Source organism: Pelodiscus sinensis, chromosome 5 (genome assembly GCF_049634645.1).
Source record: "Pelodiscus sinensis isolate JC-2024 chromosome 5, ASM4963464v1, whole genome shotgun sequence".
Classification (NCBI taxonomy): domain Eukaryota; kingdom Metazoa; phylum Chordata; order Testudines; family Trionychidae; genus Pelodiscus; species Pelodiscus sinensis.
The window spans coordinates 35485745-35506228 of record NC_134715.1 but is presented as its reverse complement, the minus strand read 5'-3'; the positions used below and the strand labels follow the sequence as shown (position 1 = coordinate 35506228).

The 20484-nt window shown below is 40.3% G+C and overlaps 1 protein-coding gene across 2 annotated transcripts in view; it reads right to left on the bottom strand.

Annotated features, from left to right (window-relative positions):
- SYNPO2 (synaptopodin 2) overlaps window positions 1-20484 on the bottom strand; it is a 110433-nt gene that overhangs the window by 39449 nt on the left and 50500 nt on the right. Inside the window, exon 1 of one of the 2 annotated variants that reach the window (XM_025190685.2) lies at window positions 2518-2643. The exons of the other annotated variant lie outside the window; for it this stretch is intronic. Within the exon in view, the coding sequence (XP_025046470.1) occupies window positions 2518-2619 (102 nt within the window). The 5' untranslated portion in view covers window positions 2620-2643. Of the gene's footprint in view, window positions 1-2517; window positions 2644-20484 lie in introns of those variants that run through there. 2 annotated transcript variants of the gene reach the window in all.

Below are 20484 nucleotides of genomic sequence, written 5' to 3'. Positions count from 1 at the left end.
ACTCTCCTGTCTATACATATGATTGCTTCAGACTAGGGTTCAGACCTATTGGCTGGGGAACATGGGAAACATTCTCCTTTCCCTCCACTCCAAAACTGATCCCTTCTCTTTACCCACATGATATGCAGGATCCTTGTCTGACTATTTGGAAGCTCCTTTCCCAGCATAGGTTAGCCAGGTAGCAGCTAGCTAAAGCCCTGTGCTCAGTGAGAGGTTCCTGCTGAAATCCAGCTGCAAAGAATCTTGTAGGAGGAACTAGAAGCCAGCTAACTGGTCATAGCTATTGGACAAGGGGGTGCTGCTGCACTGTGAGTGCAGAAAAACCACATTGGCTTATTGCTGGCCTTATCTCAAGATACTATCAGGGATAGTAGTCCCCCATAACAGAGAGGGAAACAGTGATGGTCAGAAAATGAGGGGGAGAGTTAACCCTGCTGAATATTTCTGCAAATTGGGAGGGAAATCGTTTTTATCAGAATTTTCAGTTGGAATGTTTTGACATTTAATTGAAAAAAAAAAACCAAAATCCTTTTCAAAACTGAAATTTTTCTGGTTTTAGGTTTCTGGTTTTCTGACAAAAGATCAAAAATGTTCAATAAAACAAGACCCTTTTTACAAAAGAAATTAATTAGTTGAAACCCCTATTTATCCATTCCATAATCTCCACAGACAACTCTTTTTACCAGTCCTAGAGAAAACAGAGCTGTTTCTTTTTCCTGTTGGCAGTCGTGTAATTTGATTACAGAGTGGATACTGAGGAATCTTTCTTCAGTTATAGAGAATTCAGCTGCAAGATTCTCATCTATGTAAATAACAAGTGAGTCTACCAAAGTCAGAAGAGTACTCAGTAGTGTAAAATCAGTTAAGCCTCAGGTTGGGCTTTTTAGAGCATTCTCTGCTCCCACCTTCCTTACTCTAAAACTACTGAGTAGGTGGTTCTCATTAGAGAAATGTCTGTAAAACTCTAATTGCTCATCCGTGTTTATAATGAATTTTGTTGTACAGTCATCACTGCTGCAACTTCCATCCTTTGTGCTGAACCTGTCTAGACACCAGCTGCTCTGTTGGAATGTTCTAGTTGCTTTGCTTCCTTCCTTCTGACACAGAATGTGTTGCTAGTGATGAAAGCTCCATCTATTTTGAAAATCTCGACCATGAGTTCTATTGTTCATGCTATAGAACTACTTAAGGATCCAATCCTGCTGCTATTGAAGCCAGTGGACTGGAGTAGAAGCAGGACTCAGCCCTAACAAAGCACAGGAGACTATAAGGAGACAACTGGGTTTTTTTAACTATTTCAAAATCAATTAAAGCATTTTAAAGATTAGATGATTCTTGCTGAAAATCTTTTTATTTTTATTTAGGTGGCAAACTTGCCAAAATCTATATTTATAATGACAGTACTTATAGTCCTGTGATTATTGCTATTTCCTGAAGTGATCAAATAAAAAGTTAACTAGATATATTCAGATATGCTTCAGAGATTCCTCAGTTTAGAGATAAATGAAATGTATTAAGCTAATATAGTCAGACATTAAATTCATTATAAGAACTGTTTCATTTTTTCCCAGTAATCAAAGTTTTTGTTAATTTATTAGCCTCTGGTCACAAAGTTTATGATCTGTTTTCCCGAGGGTCTTTCTTTTTTAATTTACGCTAAAAAATTTTTGAAGTTTCATTTCCTCTCTCATATAAATCCTATAGCAAATACGCAGAATTGCAATCCCATTTAAACGTATTAACAAATTTTCTGTCAATTAAATAGGATTTGCAATGTACAGAATGTGAGATTATAGACAGGAAAGCATGGAAGCATCAAATAGTTGCATAAATGGTGCAAACTATTAAAGGAAATTAATGGTTGTTACTTATTTTTAAATCAGTGAATTAAAAAGTGGTGACTGACAATTAACATAAGATGAATTTGCTTATCGTAACCTATAGATGCCAAGCTCTTACACAGGAGTCCTTTTTTGATCACTGGAGAACCAGGCCCTGTGCTGGCTGCTTTTGGTATTTTTCATTGTCAATGTAAAACTTCCTATTTTGATTGCATCCCTTTCTCCCACCCATTTTACGTTGCTTGTCTTGAACTAGAGAGCACATTAGCATGCATAAATTAACTCACATGAGTTAGTGCCAAATGGGATACTTAAGGAACTACTGATGTGAGTAAAGTTACATAAAGCGTTTGCTGGATTGAAACTAGAGAATTGTTTGCTCTTCGGGACCATAGATTGTTTTTTCCCATGAGTCTATGGATATTTTCTAACACTTGTGTTCCATTAGCACCCACATTGTATAAAGTGTGGCATTCTCTATGCCCTGCATTGAGTCGCTAGCTTGCTCCTTCTGAGGGGTTGAGAGCAGACAACTGCATTTTACTTGTAATGTCTTTGTGCACCTGCAGTGCGATACATTTGTGAGCGTATGCTATAATTGCTATTGGTTACAGAATGAACTTTTATAATGTTAGTTACACATTCCAAAGTATTTTGAAAACAAAAATATACTTACTCTAGATACAAGTACATGTGGTGGAGGTGGGCGGGGGGGAGTACAGTCAGTCACATGGCCAATCAATGACCTTGCTAATCCTTTGTCCTTCTTTTGTCTCATTTGGTCTCCTCCTCTCCTCCATCCATTATCCTGTCACTGTTTAAAATAGGCATTTACGTCTATGAATACTATGTTTGGTCTCTCTTCTCTCTGGTGCCAGAGGCCATCAAACTACTAGTCTCCTGTTGTGCTACAAATCAACACTTCTGGGAGCAGTGACACCTTGTGTCAATCACTCCCTATGCCTTGATTCATTGCACAGCTCAGATCCTGTGCTGGCATCAACTCCCTGAAAGTCAGAAGGATTAGACCAGCAGAGGTTTTTGACACAGGGTGTAGAAGGGAGCTATCAGTGATTCATTGGTCACTTGCATGGGTGGGCCTTATATTTAAAAAAAACAGTCAGACTGAAGAGAGAAGGTAAAGTTATGGACTGCTGATACCATTGGCCATAATAGAATCAAGTTAGTTTTTTACTGATTTAGTATTTAGATTTAAAAATAGCAGGGCACGAAGTTACATAGAATAATTGGTAAGCAGAAGAATGGAAATCCCAGAGCATAGTCATAGATTGTATGAAGAATGTTGATTTACCTGTTATGGCCAAAACAAAAAGTATCAGTTTTCAGAGAACCTCAAATGCTGCCACTGGAGGGCCATGTTCTCAACTCGTGTAAAAAAAAGTCATGGCTCCATTGAAATCAATGGAATTGTGCCAATTTACACTAGCTGGAGATCTTGCCCAGAGTGTTTAATAAGCTCCAGAACTTGTATTGTCAGGTCATCAGCCCACTCCCTCTGTTGTTCCCCTATGAATATTTTTTATTTATAAAGTGTAATCCCAGCAAGATCCCTTGTCTTTGATCTCTTTCCAAATCCACCAGATTTGCATTAGAAGTCTGGAAATTTAAGGTGAGAACAGAAAAGTGCAGGTTGGAGAGGGAGAACTCCCATGCTTCATCCATGAATGTAAAGTTAGTTTTTCATATCTGATAACTTTTAATGAAAAGCGTTTCTCTCTGTATTATAGTGTAATCTCTTCATTGGGGCATAATATTCAAGAGTATAGCTCCAGGTAGATGTAAATAGAAAAAAAGTTGTGTGTTTACATGCTTGCACATTTTTCTGTTGCCCACATCTATAGTCAGTTTCAGATATCATCTTTTTGTACTTTCCAGATCCAAGCTAAATGGGTTTTTCCCTCAATGCCTCATCCTGCTGCCATTGGCTCTGACGAGGGTAGGATTAGACCCTAAATGACCTGATACTGGTGTAAGGGCAGAACAGTGGTGTATTGGCAACACATGCTTTGCTGTCGGACGAGACATCCAATGAGGATTTGGGTTTACTTGTAAAAACTTCTAATACATTTACAGAACTTAAATCTTATATAATAATATTACTTTAGCTAAAGGATACAGTGTAAAAAAGGATATAGTGTATGTATGTTTACTGTGCACATTAGACTCAGACTTACTGGTTTTATTGAGACTTACTCAATGTTTTATCATATTGTTCTTTAACACTTTGGATTTTGTTCTGTTGCTCTATAAATCAAAAATTCTATTTCATCTCAACTCAGAAACATGTGTGTGCAGTACCTGCTCCCTCCTCCCCTCATGAAAAGAACAGGACCCCAATGTACCATAGTGCAGAAGTTTCAATTTTTGTAGTGCAAATCAATCAAGTGGTAGTTGTAATAAAAAAAATTACACACATGCTGCTATAGAGGAATAGAGAAGCAGGTGCCACTGTGAATGAACTGTGGAGTATTTGTGTTACCCGGAGCCAGAGAGCAGGCTAATCTCAGTGAACGAAAATCCTTGCCTATTCCTAAATGGAATAATGGTATAATCTTGCTAATGGTTGCCTTTAGCTCTGGCAGAAATCCAAGGCTAGCAACTGAAGAAGGGATGAAGTAATGACCTCCAAAATATTGATCTGGTATGCTGACGACACAGCAAATTTCCCAGCGGTGAGCCTTGTGCATTACTTTAAGGCTCTGCATTATGCTAACAGACAGTGTGCTGGATGAGCTATGGTCTTCACCAGTTATTATTTTTATTAATATAATTTGATGATGTTACACTGTACAATTTTGGTTGGCATTTTGAAGTATCCTGTTTAGTTGGCAAAAGGTACACCATTTCCTCCTCTGCTAATGCTCACATAGATTTGAAGAGTGTATGACTAAGGGCCAGGCCAGGCCTGCTGATGAGAGGCAGAGGGGCAAAGGGGGCAACTGCCCCAGGGCCTGGTGATACTGAAGGGCCTGAAGCTCTTGTTTGCAACCAAAAAAGACTAATGTAGACAAAGCTTTAGGGCCTGATCCTGAAGTAATAAGTACCTGTAACTGCTATTAAATTCAGTCCTTTTGAAGGATGGGGGAGGGTGTTTTCTGGAAATCATTGTTTTCCACTTATTTTCATCCGAACAATGTTTTTGTGATTCCTCCTAGCATCTGCATCCAGCTCTCCCCTCCCCCCCGCACACTGATTTGCCTGACTAGCTCATTCCTAATTAATGATGTGTGCCCTGTAAATTCACCCTACTAGTGGCAAAGGAGACACTCAGCTACTAGTATGCACTTACATACATATCCTGGTATCTCCATATCCTGTATCAGTTACTCTCTCCTATGTACCCATCCAATGTCATTTTCACTCTGTCAGTCATTTGTCCTAACTCTGTTGACATGGGAGGTTTCTCATTACAAACTCAGATAAGAGGTAACATGCTTGATCTCTAATTCAAGACTAGTCGAATAGGAGCTATAGTGAATAAAGATTTAAATCTCCTGAAATGGTCTAGTTTAAAACGATCCCCTAACATTGCAAATATACACGCAAGGTATGTGTCCATCTGCTCAAAAGGAATAGCAGAGGAAGCATAATGAGAAACAAGTGTGTTTCTTCTTCACTAAGTACCACCGCTATCAATGTCACTGTGTTATATTGAAATGTGAACCTAATGTTGTGTTTTTTGCCACTTGTCTCATTGCCTGCACAGCAATTGAATAAACACCAAAAGGGCCATGAGATGAAAAAGAATGGTTCCGTCTCACTTCTGAGAAAGCAATGACATTACTTTATTAAAAGCAGGGACTGTCTACTTGTGGGCATCCTATAAGTGCACACATGCCTGAGCAGGAGTGATCCAGAGAGGTACTGACACCATCCCTCCTATGGATTTCAAGGTCTTCGTGTGCTGCAGGCTTAGGTCCACCTTTGGCGTTTCTTTTCAGAGCACCCATCAATAAGCTCAGTCTTTGTATTTTGTGGTTGACAATTGTCTTTGCTGACAATAAGCTGCCACTGTTCTCAGTAGGAGCAATGGGCATTCTGTGTCTCTGAAAATCAGGCCATAAAAGCCTCTGTGTTTCCTTTCCCCTTCACTCCTTTTCAATGGCACAATCCCTTTTCCAATACATGTGTTTTTCTATTCCTTTAAATTTCAAAATTAGAAAGCAGCAACAAGTTTCTTTTTCTTCCACCAGCTTTATTATCCATCTCTTGCAGCCCAATATCAGTGCCCACGCAAATAAGCACTCTGAGAAGGTCAAACAAAAGATGCTATTTTAGCCACATCAGGCAATTAGATGATTTCTCCAAGTATTCTCCTATTGCACACACTCTCCTCAGCTTCTTACCCCAAAGGAGTGAAAAATTATAGCTACTGACAAGTTCAGGCCTCTTGGATATTTCCCACACTGCTGACAAGTTTCCAGTGACCACGCCACAATGCTTTTATGTTGGCCAGCCAGGGACTTTTCAGAGATCATCCCATCATTGCTTCATCATTCAGAACGCTCTTTTCTCTATTCCTATAGGGCACTTAAGACTCTATGGACAGTCAGGGAATACAGTTCCAGTACAATATGACAGAAGTTCTGTTTGCTTATTATACATTAGTTCATCTCTGTCCTCTCAGTCCAGATAGTGCTTCCTGCAGTTCAAGGATTTTTCACATTGGCAAGGCCATCTGGAGAAGCCTGCATTGATGCTGGCAGTGCTGTAACCCCTCAGTACCCTCTTCAGTAGAAAAGGGAGAACTATAGTCTCTAGGGCTGTAAATCCAGCACCTTTTGCTAAACCACTCCTTTTTATTACTCATTTTTAAAATGCAGTTGCTTGTTGGATGCTAATGAAATCTTCTGTCATCTGAGTACGCAACTGACCAGATAGTGCATGTTTCACATTTATGAGTTGCTTACAAAGAAAGCACCCAATGCACCGTCCAAAACTCCAGCTTGAAATATAACAGTTTCCATATTGCCTGGCACCTCAGTGTCAAAGAGAATTCTATTTTTAGAGTGGTGCTCCACTGAACCAGCTATATAAGGTTGTGCTGAGGAGATCATTGCTTTTGTATAACATATTATAATGTTCCATATTCACTGTGGGGAGGAAGGGCTTGATTCTGCTCTTATTTACATTGGTGTGTAAATCTGGGGGAAGTTACTTGTTTTCCAAAAATAAATGAGATCAGAATCAAAGTCTGTATATTAGTTTTGAATAATACAGATACAGATTCTCTTTTTGTCCCTGTAGCATAACATCTTAAAGATAACTAACTGTTATATCTTTAAAAATACGAGAGACGGTTCACTATGAAGCCAAATGATACAAGGGAACATGGATGTTCCAAGTACATGGAAATGAGATCTGTTTGCATAGTAAGCTAACAATAGACTAGTAAACTAGTATAGATTAACAGGGAAAACCCACTGAAGTTTCTACTTACTCACTACTTATTCCACACAGAAATCACTGGATTGAATACTTGATACCTACTATAGTACTATTTATGTTTGATAGTACTTTGTTTTCAGCTATAATTCTTTAGTTGCACTGGATATGCAACAGCAAGGATTAAATGAGATATCAGCTACCATTTCTGGGACCATTTCTACTATAGAATTTAAGATAGGAACTGCATTATGGTAAGTGAAGGCAGCACTGGGTGGATTATGGTCTTCTTTACTGTGGCTTCACACTGTTGGAAGTAACTTCTCTGGTTTCAATCCTTATCTGTTTTGCTTCAAGTATAATTACAGGTATAAAGGGCCAGGCTCTCCCACTCTGGACTAAGTAACTGCAACACACAGATTATAGGAGACTCCTAGAATGAGACATAGCAACTGGAATCAGTGTTCACATTCCAATAGCATAAGGCAAGGCAGCAGTGAGTGGCATGCTGCAGAACAGGACAAGGCAGGCCTGGCTTGGTGGCAGAGCAGAAATCTGGGCAGTAATTGCTGAATACTCACGATCAGGACATCCTTTCACTCTCCACACGTGCTGAGCCAAGAACAGCAACACATTTTCTGCTTCTTTGTGACATTTGAAACTTACAAGGAAAAGCCCTGCATAGTCTGGATGATTTGACTGCAAACCTATTAAATCTAATGACTTTTAGTGGAAATAAAATGCCACTCTTTATGGCATTTAATGCATGGCAAGGTGCTCCCGCTCTGGTTTGCTAAACTCTACCCTTCTTCAAGCTTCTCTTATCTAACTCTATCCTTCTTCAAGCTTAACTTATCTTTTAAAATTGCTGCATCACTTTAGAATATAATAGATTTAAATAGAACAGCTGGAAAACCTTATGATGACATGGGACATTCTCCATGTAATTATAGGGACTTAAGAAAGGCTAGAAAGAGTTAGCTGAAGAATTAAACTTTTCAAGGCTTTTAAAATAAAGCAATGCTCCCCCCTACTGGCAAGTTCTAGGCCAAGCCAATATCCAAGCAAATGAGTATAAACGGCGCTCTTTTCTTAACTAGTTACAATCCAAAACACAATGCTAATTTGAAGACAATTACAGTAATTGTAATGCTATTAATCATGATGAATTTTGGAGAATTAGTCACAGACATTCAACATTAAGAAATTTAGTAGGTGTTCCAGTGCAATACAGCATTCACTCTAGAGTACTAGAAAATGTCAGCTACTCATCCCTCCCAGTGCACCCTTAAAGTGCCTAATTCTCCTCTAAATTGCTCTGTCCTCCTCTTTCCTACCAGACCTCCCAGGTTTATTTTCTTAGGCTATGTCTACACAGCAGGATTATTTCAGAATAACTGACATTATTCAAAAATAACAAAGAGCATGTCTACGCTGCAAGCCTTTATTTTGAAATAATGGCAAGCTAGAGGACTTCTTACCTCTGATTCCTATAAACCTTATTTTTGAAGGAGTAAAAAAAGTTGAAGGAAGAGTGTTCTTCCTTCGATTTCTTGCTGTGTAGATGCACCAAAAGCCGAATTAAGCTATTTTAACTTAAGCTACGCAGTTGAAATAGGTCAAGCTGCATAGCTTAATTCTGTTTTTGCCCTGTTGTGTAGACGTACCCTTATTTGTGTAGTACAGCCAGAAAGCACCCAAAAAACCTTCCTCCTCACTGCAATTTTCTCCTCCTCCTTAAATGCTCCCTCTTGTCAGGTTTTTTCTATTATGCACACTCCCCAAAAACATGAATTCCCCATTTGATGAACTTCCTGGATGTCAATCTCAGAGAGGATTCCTAATCTCTCTCACTCTAATCCCTATGGGACTGTCTTTCTATCCCTTAATTGCACCAAGGAACTATAGGGGCTAATAGACTGTGCATTTCCATGCTTGTATAATGTAAAGGAAAATACACAGAACTATATACACTGTGGTATACTGAGGGCTGTGCCTTTAAAGACTGAGCTTTCAAGTCTGAGTGGGACTCTGTGAAGCTCTTGTTATGCATCACTGGAAGCAGAGCTCTTAAAAGCACCAAGGCCCAGGTCAACAAAGGAACTTAAGTGCCTAAACACCAGATTTAAATGCCAATGTCCCTGTTTTAGGTACTACTAAAATCTACAGCTGCCCCCTACGCTTGTAGGTATCTAAACTCACTTGACATTTAAGTTTTAAAATGAATTTCTCTAAGCACTCGAGTTTCTGCAACTCGACATGCACCCTGCTGCCTTGTTTTAGGCTTTCAGCCACTTTGCTCCCACCTAAACCCCATTGCAACCCAAAACCCAAGAGAAAATGGATCTTCCTTCACTTAACAGAAATCACTGTAAATCCTCATCCAATAGGAAGCTCAGAGCATGCCTACCAGATTACACTCCATGCAAAATTTGGCCAGAGGTGGTTGTGGTACCTAAGTAGTAGCTTGGAGCCAAGTGGTTAGATCACTCTCCTGGGCAGCGGGAGACCCTGATTCAGCTATCCTTCTGCCTGAGGATTTGAACAGGTTTCTCTTGCCACTCTGGAGAGTCTCAAGTGTGGTGCAACTACAAAGAGGTATTTGCACTAAAGAAAATCCAGGGACAATAGAAGGTAAATGGGGGGGGGGGGGGGAGAGAGAGATCAGGACTCACAGTGGTAATCTTATCTCCACTAAGGGAGTATATGACCTAAATGTGTATGTAAATATCAAATTGGAAAAATTAAGATTTCTAATACAGGTTAGACCTCTCTGGTCTGGCACCCTCTGGACCTAACTGGTCCCGAATGAGGGAATTTGCCAGATCAGGGGAGGTCCCCTGACACCAGCCTCCCAGGGCTCTGTCCTTCCCTTCTTCTGGCTCTGCTCCAGCCCTGCTGTTACAGGGTCTATGACTCGCTTCTACCAGCTGGCTGGGGCTCCTTGAGGCTGGTGCTCCCCAGCTGCCATGGCCCTGCTTCTGTCCCGCCTGGCTGGGGCTTCCCAGAGATGGGGCTCCACAGCTGCCCTGCTGGGTCAGAACTCTGTGGCCATCTTGCTGCTGCTGCAACCAGCCGGGGCTCCTTGGGACAGGGCTCGCCAGTCCCAGTGGTGGGGCTCTCCCACTGCTGGACTCCCAACTGGCTTGTACTCCCGTGCGCCGGGGTTCTCTGCTCCAGCAACATCTGTGATCCTGCTGGACAATGGATATTGCCGGACTAGAGAGTCCCGGATTTAGGAGGTTCAAGCTGAAGTACCAGGAAAAAGAGAAGGAAATGTTGGCTTTAGTCCATGAAAGTAAAGCTCTATTTATGAAAGCCCTATCTTAAGATGAGATTGACCATAAACCACTTTCTGCCATTACCTAAAGGGTACCATTTTGCTGGAGAAGGTCTCCAACAGGCAATAGCTCCAATAGATTGAGACAATGGAGCCCCAGGAGTTGGATACAGAATAACAAGAACCAGTCGGCTCTTTAGAGCAGTACTATTGATTCAGAACAGGGCACTTCAAAAATAAACTGAACATTGTTAGTAAATTTACCTATTAGATTGGTTAAAAGTATTAATAATTGTGTATTTTTGTTACTTATGGCTATGGAAGGAAGATGTGATATGGGGAAGTGTCTTTGGCCAGGTCTACCCAGTAGTGCATACCTTGAAATAAGTTACGCAATTTGAGCTATGCAAATTGAGTAGCTTATTTAGAAATAAATAGATATTCTGGCATCTTCCTTACTCCTCATGCAACGAGGTTTATAGGAAGCTGGAATGAGACTCCTGTTATTTCAAATGTATTTCTAAATAATGAGCGTGCTGTTAAGAGGTGCAGAATGCTGTTTTGGGTTAACGGACATTATCCCAAAATAGCACCGCTGTGTAGACGTACCCTTTAAGAGCTGAGCTTCCAAGATAGCATTTGGCCAGGACACTGTCAAGCTCTTGTTTTGCTCAGAGGCTGCTACTGAATCAGGCTTCTCAGGCAAGTTCACACAAAATGGAGTATGGCCTCCCTTAACATATTTAGCCTAGTGGATAAGGTACTCATTCAGGATGTAAGAGATCCTCTGGGTTAAGTCACCCTCATCCTGAGGGAGGAGAAGAGGTGGGAACTGAGACTAGCTACTGTTCAGGTGAGTGCGCTAACGACCAGGCCATGGGACATTCTGTTATGAACACTCTCTTTGAATTTGTTCTACTTAACTTAAGTAAATTAAAAATTAAAAATTAATTGGACCAGATAAGCAGTTTTAATGACTCTAGCCTTGTGGTTAGGGCACTCACCTAACAGGGATCTACCATCTTTTTAAATCCCTTCTCCCTCTCAGGAAGGGGGGTCTTTAATTGGGGGTCTCTCATATCATGGGTTAGTACCTGAACTACTGGCCTACAGATCATAAGGAAGTTGAGCCTCCTCCTTCCTCACTCTGTTTCATTTTGGGCCCCACACATGAATTAGGCAGACAAATACCTCTATTTCCCCCAGTTTGTGGACTGCTAGTGGAGATAGGTATCTCCCTGCAGTCCAGACTTAAGTGCCTATCTCCATGAGTAGGGTGCGGTTAAGCACACATCTCTCTGGTCAATATTGCCCATTGTCTAGTTTAGTCAACTGCCTACCTAATGCATTGGCTTCGTGCCAACATTCGTAAGTGCGTATCTCTTCCTATTTACTGCCTAGGTGCTTAACTTGGGCAGTGTTGTTGCTATGATTTTCTAGATGCTTAAAAGCTAGATGTTGCTATCTTTCCCACTGCAGATCCTAAGGCCCTTTGTGGATCCCACCCTGTGTAAACAACATGATCAATTTATGCAGTTCAGAAGAAGTTTGTTACAGTCATTTATTGAACTACAGCATAAAGAAAACCAATGTGCTGCTGCCCTATACACGTTCTATTCTGTGTTTACATTTTCCTTCATTTTGTTACCTCTGATCCAAAGAAAAATTTTAATTGGAGCAAAACTGACCACTAGAATCAGACAACTTACTGTTTATTAACTACATATGGTAAAAATTTGGTAAAGAAGACTAGTAGCCAGAGAACATCTCCTTATGTTTATGGACTGGAGAAAGCGTAAGCTGATATATTAAGAACATGTATTAAGAGCATGGGCTTATGCCATAACAATTAAGACTGAGCTAGCCAATCAAGCCCTCTTTGAAGTTGGGCATAGCTCAAGCAAATAAATATGCCAGACAGAGACAGTTTAAACAGACAGAGCTTGGAAGTGAGCTGGACTCGAGGCAGTACTCAGCACCTCAGGCCCAATTTTTCAGACATCTTGATTCATCTTCTAGAATTGCACATGCCAGACTTGCAGGAATGTGCAGAACTTGCAGTTGGCTCTCACAGATAATTAGATGCTATTTGCATGGGTGCAATATTAGAGACTGGTTTTGAAGGTTTGTCCCCTAAAGTTAATTTTAATGACAATTTTATATGTGCACCTACAGGACAAGAGGCTTTTGTTTTCACTGCACATTATCAGTGACATCTGTTAACAAACCAATTTAATTATATTAAACAATATATAAAACTGAAGGATATGATGAGGAGAGGGAAATACGTAATCCTTTGTTTTCTTTGTTTTTGACATTCTGAAAAATACAACAACTTGTTACTGAAATCCTGCTCGGGATCTATTATAGACAAATAAGATTAACTAATAGCACTACATTATAAACAAAGAACACCATTTTGTAAATCATCTGGTTACACAATGATTTCATCAGACCTTTTCTGATTGAATAGGCAGAGGTTAAATCAGCAAAGCAAAAAGCACACAAAGTTACTGAAAACAGCTGCATCCTTTTATACAAAAACCTGCATTTAATTAAAGACCAAGATTAGAGCTGTTTATAAATGCTTTGGTCATTACTTTATTGTTTTTTGTTTTCAATTTAAATGGAATCATTTGATGTATTTGCTACAGAATACATGCTATGGCAAGTATATTCATAATATCCCAGCTCAACAAGTGAAATAAACTGGATTAAAGGGAGTCTTATACCAAACCAAAGCAAACTGGGAAAATATTTTCTAAAGTTAATTTAGTGCTGGTAGAGAATATAATTTGATTCAGCACAGGCAGTGGCAATATACAAGTGTGATGAAGTATTGTGCTGTCACGTCACATATATGCAGAGAATATGGGCTATGGCAAGGGTGGGCAATAATTTTTAATGGGAGCTACTCCAAACTTTTGATAAGTGGGCAAGGGCTGCATTTCTATAGAATGGGGTGAGGTGTCTCAGATGGAGGTTGGGTACAGAAGGGAAATTGAGGTAGAGGACTGGGGTGTAGAAGAGGGTGTAAGGTCTGAGAGGTAGTTTGAGTAAAGGAAGGGGTTGTGATTTGAGAAAGAGGCTTGGGGTGCAGGGTTGGGGAAGGGGTTATGGGTGCAGGAGAGGATTCTGGTCTGGGGGAGGAGTCTGGGATGGCGTAAGGGCCTGGGATGGAGCTGTGACCTGGAATAGGTAGGGAGAGGGGATACAGAGGGTTTGGGCAATGACCTGGGGCAGGAGGTGGTGATGGTCTGGGGCAGGTAGTTAGGGTAGTTAGGAAAGTTAGGGTGCCAGAGAGGCTGTGCCTGTGAGGCACTTGCCTAGGCGGTTCCCAGCCAGCAGCCCTGCAGGAACCTTAGGCAGGCTCTCTGCCTGACTGCTGCAGTTCCAGGCTGGGCAAAATGACTGGCACTGTGGCTCTGCTCCAGCAAATGGGGTGGAGGAAGGAAGGAAGGAGGGAGGAGGCTTCATAGGCTGCCCCTGTCCCCAGCAAAATCTTTCAGTTCCCATTGGTGGAATCTGGCCAATCTGGGGGGAACACATGAAGCCTCCCCATTCCTTTCCCAGCAGCCAGAGCAGAGAGCAGTCATTTAAAGCAACGTGAGCTGCTTTGTGCTTAAGAGTCCCAGTGAGGCAGCCACGGGCCAGATACAGCAGTTTGGCAGGCTGCATTTGGCCTCTGGGCCACATCTTACCCACCCCTAGGCTATGGAGAGGACTGAACCTAGAATCCTTAGCATTAAAAATGTGTGCCCTTACAACTCCAGCTGAAGGCATAACTCCACTAGGTTAAATAGGCTGCTGTTATTGTGACCAGCCACTATATCGAGGCATGATCACAAATTAAAGGGTTGTCATTGGAGGGAGGGGGGGAATAGGATGTCTTGAACTTGGGGGTTAGCTGGATCTGGTTAAAACACAGCATCTTGGCTTTTAACTTGGGTGAATAGCTTGAGTTGAACCCTAATTCCCCTGTAGAGTATAACTGCTGAACACTGTTAAAACCAAGTTGCTATGTCTTTTCTGCTATTGTAACAAAAGCTAAGAACACACCTTCTTTTTGTGCTTATCCATTCCACCTCACCCTGTGCCACAACCTGTCCCAGAGATGGGCTATCTTTTGGGGAATTCAGTCTTAGACCTTTGACTCATTCCTGAAAATGTTTCCAACATCTGCCCATTCTGATGGAAATCAGAACATAAACAGTTGCACAGGAACTGGACTGAACACTAACACTAGCCATTAACAGAGGCCCCAAGACAGTCTGCAGCTGGAGGCAACATATTTGATTTTTAAAGTAAGCATGTTGTACAACCTTGAATTGCAGCCATTTGAGATTCTGAATAAAATTATTTAAGGTTATCTTTACAGAAAGACCAGTCAAGTCTTCTAACCCCCAGTTTTTTCTTTAGGGTCCACTTTGATCCAGCAAGAAGTAGTGTCATGAGCAAAGCATATAGAAGGGATCCAGGCCTCATGTCAGTACACAGCCCCACCAGTCAGTGCACAAGGAATGTTCATAGGTGAAAAATGTATTCTAGAACCTACTGCCCCTTCCTATGCTGCCCCAACCAAATAAGCTGAAAGAGAAGAAGGTGAATCAAGACAAACACAAGCATGGAATGAAAGAGCAGAAGGAGTCCTGCTCCACAGAGTGTGTGCTTAAGGAAAGGTAGGATTTTTAATAATGATGAAACCAGAATGGTAATACAGAAATTACTCTCAAAACGTATGACATGTAAATGAGCATTCTATCCTTTGGGTGTGTGTAGATAGATAAACAGACTTTATATTCCTATTCTGAAAGCCTATGGAGGAAATCCTGGCCCCAGTAAGTCAATGGGAATTCTGACATTGACTTCAGCAGAACCAGGATTTCTGCCTGTGTGTTTTAAAATTCGATAAAAAAAAAACCCAGCTGGTTTTTTTCTGAATTCTACTGCATTTTCTTAAGGAATAGTCCAAGGGACAAACAAGAATGATGGTTGTCTGTGGAGCTCCTGTGCCTAGGGTTCCCTCAGGGAACCAAAGATTTGCATCTGGGAGCAATAGCAACCCAGGAAATGTTTTGGTTTTAAATAAGACATGAGAGCAGTGGGAGCAACATGCGGAAAGAGGTAACTATAATAAAGGGAGGGGGGAGGAAGAAACTGGATTCCCCCACAAAACAATTTGTCCCAATCTTCTAAATTGTGTAAAACTGGCACTGAGGCCCATGGAAAAGGGAAAAGTTCAGAGAACTCTCCACAGCCCCTCTGCTGAATTTGCTAGGCCCGCAGGCACAGTCAACCCTCACTCTTGGAACCTTGCAGACCTGTGAAGGCTACTGTTTTCCCTTATAAACTACAAGTTTGCGGCCCTTTTTCCCGGTCTAGTCTAGAGGAATACTGAAGCAAATCTGCTGGTGCTGGGGTTTCTGATGCCACGCTCAGTGCAGGGTTCATATGATTTATTTGTTTTAATGAGAAATAGCCCTTGCAGTGCACTAAGATGTTTCATAGTTCTCTGTATTCCTCATATCTCTTATAATTTAGGTTGTCCAAATCTAAGTTCCCCAGACTCTTTCAAAAGAGAGAACTCCAAGCAGTTCTTCTCTTAGACTTGATCAATGCCCACATTCTTTTCCAATTTCTTGTATCTTCCCTTCCAAGTCTGAACTTCAAGGAGACCTTCTCGGGTGTTGGAATTTTCAGGTTATTTCCCGGGTTCAGAGAGCTGTTATGTGATTTGACAGGGAAGAAAAAGCAGGTATTCATTTTTTTTTATCCCTGATTATCCAGTGTTGGAAAATAAAGAATGGTTACCTTCTGTATTTAAATGTCTTCCCATTCTGTATTCCTTGAACTATATGCACATGTTCAGAGATGGGGGAAGGTAAGTAGGTATAACGTGTTTCATATTCATTTAAACATCAAACACATTCTATAATGTTAAAATATATATCCAGGAACAGCTGCAAAAGTGTATCTAGGAAATTTAGAACAAGAATTGTGATACTGTAAAAATGTTAATATCATGATTTATAATGCATTCTATTGTGTATCTGTGTGTGACTCTCCATTACCCTTTAATGTATGACAGCTATATTCCTTTTAAGGAAGATTTATATTTCCAATGAAGCATGGCATTGAGATTTCTAACAGTCCACATTTGTGTTATCCCATGCTAGTAACAAATGTGTTTGAAAGGACATCGCACTTCTTACTGGTGTGGAGTGTAACTTTTCCTATTGAGAACCATGTTATAAAACCTTGCAATAGAATGTGGACTATGGTGATAGGCTGTTGTGTGATTTGACTGGCAAAGTTCTCTGGGGGAAAAAAATCCCTCTCCATATCAATTAGGAAATACCTTATTAGCACCTCCCCTGTTTAAATACAGTTATTGCTAAAATGGTGTCAGCCACAGAGTAATCTGTCTGTAACTAAATGTCAGCATGTAAATTAATACTGCCAGGGCTCTGCAAGCCCTGTGCATCTCTTAGTTTAGACATATATACTGTAAGCTCTCTGAGATAGAGGCTTTCTCTTCAGCTTCATTTACAGTCCTCAGCGCAACAGAACCCTGATCCTGACTGGTGCCTTTGAGTGTTACCACAACTGATGAGAGTTTAGGGAAATGGGAGACACCTGCACAGGGGGCCCTGAGCTCAGCAAGGGCCCCAAACATCTGTACCTGGGATGAAATGAGGATTGAGAGGCCAATGAACATGATTTACATGGGCCCCAGATTTCTCTCAATAAGCAAGGGTGCTTATATAAAAAAGCAAGATGAGGAAACACGAGGATTGATGTAGTAGGAAGCTAATGAATGCCTCATTCACCAGTACCTTATATCACTGAAGCACAGTGATGTTTTGGGAAGATGTTGTGTGTTCTGCCAAGATAATGAAAATGGTATATAGGGAGGGAGGGAGGGAGGGAGGGAAGAATATTAATCACTTAAAAGATAGCATTGAGAGAGGTTTTTATATCCAGATCCAAAGTTTGCAGGTTTGGCTAAGCGCTATACGAAACAGACATTTGTGAACTATACCATATGATATTAATTTTCAATGAATGTACAATTCATATATACAAAAACCTCAGTGCAAGGCATTTCCTGGAGATTATTAATTGGCTGGATTTAGTGGTCTCTTGGCCATCTATTCATCTTGGTCAGTCATTCTAAATCTTAGTTATCATTGCTCAAATAATTATTTCAGAATCGTTTGAATGCACACTGAGAAGACGTGCTCAGCAGATTTAGGAATTAGGATCTGAATACCTATAAATATGGGACTTTAAGAGAAGTTATAAAAATGGCAAGGGTGGTCCTGTCATACTCACCATGAACTAGCATGGCATTATTCCAATCACTGATTCCCCCCATTTTTTACCCTAATGCTCAGTTCTACATGACTCATGTTTTTGTCTTTTTTGTCAAAAACAGCCTATAATTTATAGGTACTATTTTTTATAAATAGCCTATAATTTATAGGTACTATTTTTTCAAAATACCCACATTTTCAAAGGTACTTAGACTTTGCTCCACCACTAGTTGCAAGGTTTAAGTGACTTAGGAGCTGTTTAATTTTTAAAAGTGACTGAAGCAGTTGATAAGTCCCACTGACTTTTAGTGAGACTTTGACCCCCCCCCAAGGCTACGTCTACACTGCAGGCTTCTTACGCAAGAACTGTTTTGCGCAAGAGTTCTTGTGCAAAAGGTCTTCCACAAGAGAGCATCCACACTGCCATGTGCTTTTGTGCAAGAGATGTGCTTTTGCGCAAGAGCGTCCATGGCAGAGTGGATGCTCTCTTGCACAAGAAAGCTCTGATGGCCATTTTAGCTATAGGGGTTTCTTGTGCAAGAAATTCATGTTGCCTGTCTACACTGCCTTCTTGTGGAAGAGCTCTTGCACAAGAGGGCTTATTCCTTGTGGGGAGAGGAATAACTCTTCCGGAAGAAGCCCTGTTTTCCGACACCGTACTGTAAATTTACTTGCGCAAGTACGCGTGTGCAGTGTAGATGCTCTGCAAGTTTTTGCACAAGAACAGTCGTAGCCTAAGTGTCTGTCACTTTTGAAAATAAGAGTTAGAAGCCACACTCTTTTGGCTATTTCTGAAAATATTGTTTTAAATATTTCTGTGATACAGATTAATCTAGTACAAATATCTCACTTTCGTAAAACAATTCCAAAGACCTTTAGTGAAATGCTATGTTATTTTAACCGAAAGCTCTGTTATTAGTAGAAGGTCTTGCTCTACATAAGAAATAGTTCCAATTTTTAGCTATTTCATTGTTCTAATGTTTCTAGGGCAGGTAAATTTTAATTTTTCATCTCAGCAAAACAAGATGTTCCCTGAATTTGGTATTAATGGTTTTGCCTGAAACCAACAGATTCTGAGTTCACTGTTTTCATGTAGGGCAGTAGAGGGCAGTGAATCCACTACTGAGGTGGAGAAAAATTTACAACCAACAGGGGAAAAATATTATATTTCTTTACAATCACATTTCCTGGTCATTCCTCATCAGAAATCTATGCCACAGTTCGTGCGTGAAGGACAATTTTAATTCTGTGTGGTTATAAAGTAAACAAAATTATTTTAGTTCGGGGGTCCAATCCTGCTCGTATAAAAATAAATCAAACTTCTCCAATAACTTCACTGGAAATTAAATCAGAGCCATTGTGTACCAGAGTTGTCAGATTAAGCTATGTGATGCACAAAAATAAATTACGTTGCAGAATTTAAGCTATTTCCTTGATGTGCTGCAAAGGGAGAAAGTAGGTAACTTAAAAGTGAGTGAGAAGGAAACGGGGAAGGACTGAGAATGAAGAGATGGACAGACCACAGGCAGAAGCAAAAAATCACATAAATGGAGATAGACAACAGTGAAGAAACCCGCTTTCCTCTCCCCTCCCCCAAAGCCAGACATTTGGATCTAAAATTCTGAAAATGGTGTTTACCCCAGGCAAAATAGTGACTTCTCAGTGAAACCCTGCAAACATTTAAACTAAAAACTGAATACCAAAACATTTTCAGCCCAGATTTTTAACACAATAGCCTGAACATTTTCAAGGAAAGCAGGAATGCCTGCTGAAATGTTCATTTTGTTCAAAATCCAGTTTTCTGTAGAAAAGCAATTTGATGGGAAATTTTTCAAACAGCCATGTTTGGTGCATCATTGAAATGTTTATTAATAAGAACAAAATATATTTGAATATTAAACACTTGGTGTATTTAAAATTGAAGATTTTACTAATAAGGCAAGCAATGACATTTGTTAAAACATGATCTTAAAATGTATAGCATCTCTCTAAAGTAGAAAAGCATAAACATTACAAGGTTGAATAATCCTTATCCACCAGGGCATAAATGATCCAACTGAGATCAGAGAGAAATGCTTCCTATTTGTTGGCCAACTAGTTCATTCTGGCATAGCAATTTCTGTGCTCCTACATCTTACTTATCATACACTCTTTGATGTGGTATCATAAGATATGCATCCAAACCTCGGCATGAACAAGAAACAAAAGAAAAAGATCTGTTTCATGCTGAAAAGCTACTGAGTTATAACTGATTGACTCTTCTGCAAGTATCTCTTCTCTCTTAGACATAGGACACGATTTAGTAAGGGTGGGGGAATTGAAAAATTCTGGCTTTAATCAAAAGACTGTTAAAATGATGAGCTTGTAGAAAACAGCTAATGATTATTACCATCAGTACAAGCTTTTACAAGACACCCATTCCTGCCATATCTGGATATATACTTTACAAGGTTTAGATATGCTAGCAAACTGTATATTCCAAAAAAAGGAGCTTATATTCTTTGATCAACTGCAGCACTAAACTGGCTAACTTTATAGGAGGAAAACCCAGCCAGTAGGCTCAGTGACAGGGCATTACAGAGAGTTAGTGTAAGATATTAGGATGGCCTGCTATTAAAGAAAACAAAGCCTCTTGGATTGT